At 35.6% G+C, this 9,971-nt stretch overlaps 1 protein-coding gene across 2 annotated transcripts; it reads left to right on the top strand.

The window, feature by feature from the left end:
• The first annotated feature begins 502 nt into the window (after positions 1-502).
• LOC109014573 (putative glucuronosyltransferase PGSIP8) lies at positions 503-8,967 on the top strand. Of its 2 annotated transcripts, none has more exons than XM_018997086.2 (5): positions 503-1,127; positions 7,089-7,347; positions 7,502-7,703; positions 7,816-7,963; positions 8,169-8,967. In XM_018997086.2, the coding sequence occupies exons 1-5, from the start codon at positions 835-837 to the stop codon at positions 8,707-8,709; spliced, it is 1,443 nt and encodes a 480-aa protein (XP_018852631.1). In that variant the 5' UTR covers positions 503-834; the 3' UTR covers positions 8,710-8,967. The 2 variants fall into 2 exon arrangements, with proteins under 2 accessions (XP_018852631.1, XP_018852630.2); XM_018997085.2 differs by lacking the exon at positions 503-1,127 and adding an exon at positions 4,810-5,169.
• The last annotated feature ends 1,004 nt before the right edge of the window (positions 8,968-9,971 follow it).

Raw genomic sequence — 9,971 nt, 5'->3', positions numbered from 1 at the left:
TTATTTTGTAACCCTGATCTTTTAACTTTATTATTATTTTTTTATTCAATTTTTTATCTCTCATTTTCCAAAATTATATTCTAACCCTATTTCAATTAACCAAAAATAGTAAAATTGGGGCTAAAGAATTACAAGGAATGTTGATTCATCAGAAATAAAGAAAACTAGCTTGCAGCTGGTGGATGATGCACTCCCATCCAAACCGGCTCTTAATGTTTTCTCTGCGTAGGGGTCACTCCCATTCAATGCTATATAGGAAGTGGCCAGCCGGGGTTGAAAAAACAAATTAGAAGACGTCAAACTTACATGAAATCAATACTTCAAAACTTATGTATACCTGGTGACGTTAATTATGACCTCATCTGATCAAGCACGCAACAGTAATGCTGTATGTTAGTCTTCGTTTTCAACTCATTAAGGCCAAGATTTTTAAGGTGCAGCACTACTCCAAGATCAATAAAACGCGGGTGATTGATTGATTATCTTCTTAAAAAATAAGTAAATTTGTCCTAATTTATACTCTATTTCGAGCCTTCCAGCTTCGACGCTGCCTGCCAGTGCCTGCCCTGTTTATCAGAAACTGAACTCTCTTTCTCCCTGTCTTTGATCTCTCCCTCTCTCATCTTTCTCTCTCAGCACAGTTCCTTCGCAGCTTCTAGCCTTCTACCAATATAGCAAAGAAAGAGGTACATGTATTTGATATTATGATCATCCCTGTATGTATACCATTTTCGTCGCTAGCTAGCTAGCTAGCTAGGGAGAAGAACTTGTCGATCAAAACAACAACAGCAAAAAAAAAAAAAGGATCGAAGGCAAAGAAAGAGGGAGGAATAAATGGATGGAGGTAAAGAGCAGCGAAAGATTGCTGGTTTGGTGAGAACTTTGCTGCTAATTTTAGCTGCTACGGCGGCATACGAAGCGAGGGAAGCGTTTGGAGGAGAAGCTGTAGCTGTAAGGGCGCCGAGCAAGAACGCGTACGCGACGATGATGTACATGGGGACGCCGAGGGATTACGAGTTCTACGTGGCTATCCGCGTCCTGCTCAGATCGCTCGCCGCCCTCGATGTCCAGACCGATCGCCTCGTCATTGCCTCGCTCGACGTCCCTCTCCGTTGGGTCCGTGCTCTGTAAGTATTGATCTCTTCCATCCTGCTCTCTCATCATCATCATCATCATCATCATCTTTTGCGCTATATATATAATTTAATGTTCTTCGATTTAAATGGATAAAAACGCCATCTTGCTATAATTATTAGGTTAATAGAAATGGATCGAAAATATGAAAATATAAATTACAGTACTTTGATTTTCAAGATCATCGAGATCAGTTCTGTGCTGAAATATCCTAAAAATCCTAATATTCTGAAACACATACGACATATGACTGAACCCAACAAGATGGATTCCTTGTTGAATTCATGGAAACCATTCATTCATTCTTAGTCCTTTTGATCTCTTTGGTCAACTACTGAAAGCTTACATCATAGCCGCACATCTTTGCCGCTTCCAAAACGGTTAAGGAATAAAACAAAGAAAGGGCAACTAAAGCCGAAACTTCCACTTCAATTAAATAATAAAAAATACAGCTAGCTGGATGTCAGAACCATTCTGATATTAAATATTATTTACAGATAATTACTCTTGTTTGCGATGATCTCACACACACATATATAACTTTTTTTTTTTTTTTTTATGTTATATTTTTATGTTGTTTCAATATTATGAATTCGATAAAGAGATTTATTTTTCATCAGTTATTATTTATTTTTGAGTAATTTTACATACAACTGTGAAGTACGTAACCGTCGCGAAATCGCTTTGAAAAAAAGTGGGGTTCACTATTAAAAAATTAATTTTTTTCATGTGGATCCCATGTTTGATTCATTTTTTTCAAAGCGATTACGCGGCGGTTACACAATTCACGGCTGTAAGTATATTTTCTCTTTATTTTTATATTTTATATTTATAATTTTTTTTATAAGAAATAAATGTATTTTTCATATATAGAATATAAGAATATTTTTTATAAAGTATAAAGTGATAAATAATGATTGATAAAAAAAATTTTATCGATAAATTGTCGGTGTAGTCTTAAACTATGCAAATTCTATATATTTTCTTAAAAAAAATGATAGATCTATAATATTTTATAATAAAATATTAATTTTTTAATAATAAATCATACTTTTTCTTATAAAAAAAACATAAAATTTAGTACTTATCATGAAAGAATATCTAGCCAGGTCTGGGATCCGGCCGAGGGTGTTCATCCAGACCGGGCCAGACCGGACTGGGATAACTCAGATATTTTAATGACCAGAAGTATAGTATTCGGTGAAGGCATAGCTTGAAAAAATTGTTGACTCGTAGTACGGTCGTTGTAGACATCCCCAATAAACCCTTGACTCCAATATTTGATATTAATTTATAGATTTTTTTTTTTTTTGTTTTTTTAAAAGAAAGACGCGGGATCATGGTCGTTTAGCAGTTTAACGTTATTCAAAGTTTTCTTTTGTCTATTATTATCCTAAATATAAATTTAATATTCTTTAAAAGATTAAATAATTCTCTCAATATTATAGATTCAACAATAAAAACCTTTTAAGCCCGGTTTGGAATTTAGAAACAAAAAGTATTTTATTTTATTTCATCTCATCTCATCTCATCTCATTATTATAATTTTTTTAAATTTTCGTATAAAATATAATAAATAATTTAATTTTTTTTTTAATTTTTAAATAATAATAATATTAAAAATAATACTTTAATAATATTTTATTAAACTTTTATCTCAATTAATTTCATCTTATCTTATTCAACTCACTATCTAAACAACATCTAAAATTCAAGAGAAATCATGGAGTGCGAGCATGCTCGCAAAATGTCAATTGCATAAATGTACGCAATTGTTTTTCATATATATATATATATATATATTTATCGTATTTTTTGTCATCGCCATTTCAACATTTTTTGATCTAGTATTAAATAATAGATTTATAAATAAAATATAATAAATAATCTCTAACTATTTAATATTATATTATTAGATGGTGAGAAGATGATGATAAAAGAGATGATGAGTAATGTTATTTTATATGAATATTTTAAGGGAATATATAAGTTGAGAATAAAGTAGAGGGCTAGTATATAAAACACTTCCATCATCAGTTCAGCTTGTTTCATTACTAGACTTGACCATCAAACTTTGGGTCAGTACTTGAGAAGCTACATCCTAATCAATAACCTTTGGGGACCTTGAAAACCTACTATATATATATCCCAAAAATAAGCCCAAAACTGTTAATCCTATAGCAACAAAACTTTGGTTTGAATAATTATAAATTATTAAGATGATGAAGGTTAAATATTTAATCAAAATAGTATCTAATATTATTATGATTTTTGGATAAATAGTTGAGTTTTTAACAATTAATATCATAGCAGTGTCTACATCATGAGTTCAAGTCATGTAGGGAGCGACCTAACTATAGGTTGGGTTAAAATGTTTTAATATTATATATGAATATAATATTAAGCTATTGAATACTGATAGATGAGTAAAGTCGCTAAGAGTAAAAATGACACTATTGAGTTAGTGTCAATAGAGTGTAGACGTCAGATTCAGAAGTGTAAAGAATCAATTTTTTAGATCAATAGTTATGTCTTAACTTAAATGGAGGGTTAATAAAGTGATCATGCACTTTAGTGGTGATCTTGTATTTGAGATTTTGTGTATCTATGATTTTCTGGCATAGTTTAGATATTGATAATATCACAGATATTTTCAGAATATCTTATTATTATTTATTATTATTTTTTTATTATTTTTTATATATTTTTTATTATTATTTAATATTTTATTATTATTCATATAATATTTAAAAATAATTCGTTACCCAAACCTAACCAAATGATTCAGTTAATATGAACACACTGAACAGAAGAGTTGCTTATTGGTTAAAGATAAGTTTATTTAAAAAAAAATGATACTTGTAATTATGAATATGTAAATGTCGTGTAATCGTTTTGAAAAAAATAAATAAATATGAGATTTATATAAAAAAATTAATTTTTTAATAATAAATTTTATTTTATTTTTAAAATAATTATATAATATTTATATATTTTACGATTATATGTAACATTATTTTTATCCAAAAGATAAGGACAACCACTCTTTCACATACCAGCACAGACTGACACACACAGGATATCCAATTCCGTCTGCTTAACTAAAAAATATGTTAAAACGAATGCAACCCAAGGTGGAGGGTAATTCTGTCAATTAGGATCAAACAGTCAGGTCAGGCAAGAGGTCCCACCCGGCACCCAGGGCCCCCGTGAACCGTTGCGTTAAATTGTTAAGATTTCCTAAAACAAACGGAAACGACAGCGTAAGCTCTTCTCTACTCCGCAGGCAGGCAGGCAGGCAGGCTTGGCATCCCGCCACGTGGCATTGATGAATCCATTTATAACTGTCAACGTTTCTGATCACTTGAAATAAGTGAACAAGCGGTCTAGATCTCAAGTTGGCAGCCCAACACGGTCATCGTACCCGACAATTTGAAAAAAGGGAAAAGAAAAGGCTCCCAACGTTGTGAACAAAGCCCTGTAGTTTTTAATTCCTCTATGAAACGAAACAAGCTTCACTTGTCCGAATCTCGTCTTGATTATCTGACATTTTTATGGAAGCTTTGGAATCGAAAAGGCAAGAGCTCTGTTGAGTACCGTTCGTTTTGACTGCTAGTCTGATCCCATTGTCCCAGCCCCACCACCTTAAATGCTCTGTTTTCCCACACTCTCTCTCTCTATCTCTCTCTCTCTCTATATATATATATAATGGATATATATATTGGAGCGACTGATTGAAGAGCTCCAAGAAAAAGGAAAAGGAAGAATGGGCCGGAAAGAGAGGCCGAATGTTGTCGGGTATTTGAAGTTTCTGCTGCTGCTGCTGCTGCTCTTCGCTGCTCATGAAACGATGGCGGCGGAGGAGAGGGCGTACCGGAATGCGTACGCGACGATGCTGTACATGGGGACGCCGAGGGACTACGAGTTCTACGTGGCCACACGTGTCATGCTTAGATCGCTGGCCGGGCTCGGTGTGGAGGCCGATCTCATCGTCATTGCCTCCCTCGACGTTCCTCTCCGATGGGTCCGAGTTCTGTGAGTCTCTCTTTATTCTTTAAACCGCTCTCCCATTCTTCTTCTTTCGATCTTTCCTTTCCCCTGAGGTTTTTTTTTTTCCCCCTCTTCCGTGCTCTCCCTTTTTTTGTCCTGTTTTGTTTGGCGCTAACTTGCGCCATGAACCCCTGTGCTGTTAAGAAGATTAGCTACTCTTAACTAAGAAACTTCACCTAACCAATCCAATACAGTCCAAACCAGTGGCGGTGATCTTGATTTTGATTGGTTGTTCAGAAAATATCTATCTATATATAAATGTGCATCGTACCTTTTATAGGATTGTAATAAATTTCCTAGCATTCATGATCTGTCTCTACCCTCACATCCGATTTCCCTATAAATTTTAGAAAGAGAAAGGTTAGTGTTGCAAAAAATAACAGGCTGGAAATGAAGAAATAGTCTTTCCAACTCATGTTGGTGATTTGAATTTCGATATGATTCATTTTGTGTTCATCTATCAAATAAATAATAAATTAACAAATAAAAATAAATAAAAAGAGATACAAGAATTTACTTTATTTGGCATAAAAACCTCCGTCTATAAATTGTTGGGGGCAAGATTCAATATATTAGATGAGGATTTTATAATGTTTCGTAGCCTCATATATCGCTCAATACAATAGAAGAGTCCTTTTAGAGAATTGGTGGAGAGTACATGGAGTGTGCCTGTCAGACTTGGGAGTTATTCCTTATATAGAGGTTATTTTCTTAGAGTGATAGAGTTCAACTCAACTTGTGATATATTTTTCTTTTAAAAGTTTGTAATCTCTTCTCATAGTAATAGGGTGTGAAGTTTGGGTATTCTTTTTAAAATAAAAGTAGAGTTCTATTTTTACATGGGTCTCAAATTATTTATCATTTTTAAAAGAAGTGTGTGAAACTTGAACATCTTAAAACTATTAGATGCGGTTGAATAACTATGTGGCATTCTAGTAGATACTAATTTTCGGTGGTTTCAACGATAAGTCATGGAATGAATGTAAGTTACATGTCACGCGGTATTCGATTAAACAATCCAGCATATAGTTTGGGGGGCCAACATTAATAAAATTATGAAACAAAAACTTGTCAAATCTCTATTTTTTGATAAATTTGGAGATGGAAAATGACAAAAAAAAAAAAAAAACTTTGTAATATCTTATGTCCCAAAAGTCGGGGGCAGGAAGCCGGTCCCCTTTAGGTTCATCGCCGAACCTCTAGTCCTCGTCCTTGTTCTCTGAAAAAAAAACACAAATAAAAGTTTCGTCGTCTTTCGTTGTTAGAACAGAAATTTTGAATTTATTATAGGGGTGAGTGTGGCATTATTATTGTGGGTGTTTCTTGTTATCTTCGTATGGGTGACAAAAATGTCACAAAAACACATAGGAAACCGAAACGTTGTTTGCTTTCAACGTACATCGTTGTTTGTGAGGCTGGTTTCCTCCGCTCCTCCTTCCCTTGCTTTTTAGTTTTTAATTTTTTGAACGGAAAATGCCCATGTAATTAGGTATTGCGTCAATTTTGCCTCTGATGGGCAAATGAGATTTCTTTCATGTTTACAGCTCTCTCTTTGACTTTAATAAAAAGTGGGTGGCCCCACCATATATGATTGATTCCATAAGTTTATTACCATCTTTATCGATATATAATTTCATTAATCGACCTCGGATGTTATACATAATAGAAATGCTCTTCTCAATCAGAGTCAGACCAGCTGATGTGTCATGTTACAAGTATATTTTCATTCAAGCGGCTAATATCATCTAAAATTGACACATTAAATATGAAATTTACTTTTAAATGGATCGAATACATATCTACATGATTTCAGTCAAAACAAATTATTTTCGTTAGATCTGTGTTCTGTAACATGAAAAAGGTTGTTGCAAGATGAAGTGACCGGTTGTGTTTCTGTGATCTAGGGAACATGAAGATGGGGCAAAGGTGTTGAGAGTTAAGAATTTGAATAATCCATACGAGGATCAGTCCAATTTCGACAGGAGATTCAAATTGACATTGAACAAACTCTATGCATGGAGCCTGGTCGACTATGACAGGGTTGTCATGCTCGATGCTGACAATCTCTTTCTTCAAAAGACCGATGAATTATTCCAGTGTGGACAGTTTTGCGCGGTCTTTATCAACCCTTGCATATTTCATACTGGACTCTTTGTCTTGCAGGTAAATCGATTCTAGCTCTCACTTATACCATGGATAAATGAGATAAAGAAGCGTTAATTGAACATTAATATTCTAGTTTTTGTTTTCTTTTTAACTCCAAGCTTTTGTATGAATGGTTCTAATGAGTTTATTATATATGAATCTGCCAATGCAGCCATCAATGGAGGTGTTCAATGACATGAAAAAAGAGTTGGAGAGAGGAAGAGAGAATCCAGATGGTGCAGACCAGGGTTTTATTTGTGGATACTACCCAGATTTGCTTGATCGGCCAATGTTCCATCCACCCCCTAACGGCACCAAGCTTGATGGAACCTTCAGACTTCCCTTGGGATATCAAATGGATGCTACTTACTACTGTATGTAATATCAAAAGAGAAATTTCTCCTTTTTCCAGCCTTTAAATTCTTTAATGTTGCACTTGTGATTTTGTGGCTATCTTAAATATGCTTTGATCTTTGCTGGCTCCAGATCTTAGACTTCGCTGGAGTGTACCCTGTGGACCCAACAGTGTGATTACATTCCCAGGTGCACCATGGTTGAAGCCTTGGTACTGGTGGTCATGGCCCGTACTGCCATTAGGCATTTCATGGCATGAACAACGCCGGCAAACCATTGGGTATGATTAAAGCACATTTTTATATATCTAGCACTTCTATTTCAGTTTCATCCCTCTATGTTGATGTCATTGTCTATTATAAAACCTTGAAATTTTTTCCTTAAATAATTGCTAATCCAAGGATCATGTCTAATGTCACATCAATACAATAAGATTGAAGTAGGATGAGAACAATCGTAACAGTAATACATTTTTTTAAATACAGGTATGTTGCAGAGATACCAGCGATGCTTGTCCAGTTTGCAACTTATCTAGGAATTATAGTATTGACTCGTCTAGCACGGCCAAACTTCTCCAAGTTATGCTACCGGCGATCGGAGAATCACATTTCCTTGATACAAGCAGGCCTCAAAGTCATAGCGGTGTGGTCTATTGTTGCCTCTTATATTGTACCCTTCTTCATTATTCCTCGCACTCTTCATCCACTTCCTGCATGGAGTCTTTATTTGTTCGGATCTTTTGCGCTTTGCTCCATAGCTATAAATGCATTTTTACTACCAATGCTACCGGTTCTGGTCCCGTGGTTTGGGATCTTTGGGTCCCTTCTAGTAATGGCATTTCCTTGGTACTCAGATGGGGTTGTAAGAGCACTAGCTGTCTTTGGCTATGCATTTTGTGCTGCACCTTTCGTGTGGATAGCCATAGTCAAGGTCATGGCAAGCCTTCAGGTCTCACTTGAAAGGGAAGCTTTCTTCCCAAGACTGGGGGAATCTTCGCCGCCTCCAGGATTTAACAAGTTATATTGAGCAAGAAGTTTCTCATCAGCATGATCCAATGCCTCAACAAAGGAGTTAGTCTTTTGGAAAATTTAGACAGATACTGGAGTTGCCTGTGGATAGAAATGGAGAGAGGCTGTGTTTTGCATGGGCTCCTCTGGTTTGGTGGTGCATTCAAGTTACTGTCACGGATTAGGCAGGAAGACTGGAAGAGGAGAGGGGATGGGGGGATGGAATGTTGGCAATGAATCCATGCATCATTTGTTATAATGAATTTGTTGTATTTTTTGTCCTGGTCTTTTATGAGCTCTGCTCTTCATTTTCATTTTCCCCCTCCTGGCTGAGCAATTTTGGGTATTGTTACCCCCAAAAAAAAAAAGATTCTTTTATCCACACGTTGAATTGTAAAGTTCTCTCTCCATCCAAATTGGAGGGAAGTCTTTATGTGCGCCTCCAAAGATTGTAATACATTACTCCCAAAGGCACTGCAACAGAAGTGCCTAAAACCAATCACGCATTCCGATCAGGAGATTCCTCAAACACAAATCGCGCATTGCCCCCAATCACCAACCCGTTTAACTACCGAATGAAAGATCCAAGTCTGGCCCAAATTTCACAATGTGTGTATGAAGTTGTTTGCAGAATCCAGGCGACAAAAACGTTGAAGAAGCTTCTCGGTTAGTGACTAGAACGATGAATGGGCATCTACAGGTTTCGCACGAAGCAATAGAAAGAGCACGGGCTTGGATTATAGTTTTTGGACAACTCAACGGACAGCAGACTCTGCAGCATATTGTAATCATGCATGGAGAACCGGCCTCTGACCAAAATCACCAAAAACTTGACAAGGGTGATCTTCCACGAACTTCAGTAAATTTGTGTCCTTGTTTGTCGCGGTCGCACTTGTACCTACACCATCCGGACAGGTGAACATTTTTTTATTTTGTTTTTTTATAGGACGACAGCCTAATTTTATTTAGAACCCCTCGCTTAATGCTTTATTAAAAAAAGTTTGTAGATTTCGAAAATCTGAAAATGAAACTTAAGGGCTTCATCTAGATTCATCTTCAATTCTCCAAAGATAAGTGGAACACAACGAACCAAGACAATTTTTAACCTTAATTTGCAGCTTGTCAACATCAAGTAGTTCAAGAGTAAAAAACTGTAAAGAGGATGTGTTAGGCTGAATAATAACTATACATCCTCTTTTAGTTCGAGAGTTACCCGTCTAAGGTGAGCAATAGTCTAGGAAAGATTGGGGTAGATATGGGTGCTTTTCAGGACAACATGAA

Source organism: Juglans regia, chromosome 2 (assembly GCF_001411555.2).
Source record: "Juglans regia cultivar Chandler chromosome 2, Walnut 2.0, whole genome shotgun sequence".
Classification (NCBI taxonomy): domain Eukaryota; kingdom Viridiplantae; phylum Streptophyta; class Magnoliopsida; order Fagales; family Juglandaceae; genus Juglans; species Juglans regia.
This window is presented reverse-complemented; position numbering and strand designations above follow the sequence as displayed.

Bases quoted from the DNA above. Each gene is read 5' to 3' on its own strand.
- LOC109014573 (XM_018997086.2), top strand. From the start codon at position 835: ATGGATGGAGGTAAAGAGCAGCGAAAGATTGCTGGTTTGGTGAGAACT. The intron at 1,128-7,088 runs GTAAGTATTGAT...TCTGTGATCTAG, and splicing joins CTCCGTTGGGTCCGTGCTCT to GGAACATGAAGATGGGGCAA. The intron at 7,348-7,501 runs GTAAATCGATTC...CTGCCAATGCAG, and splicing joins CTGGACTCTTTGTCTTGCAG to CCATCAATGGAGGTGTTCAA.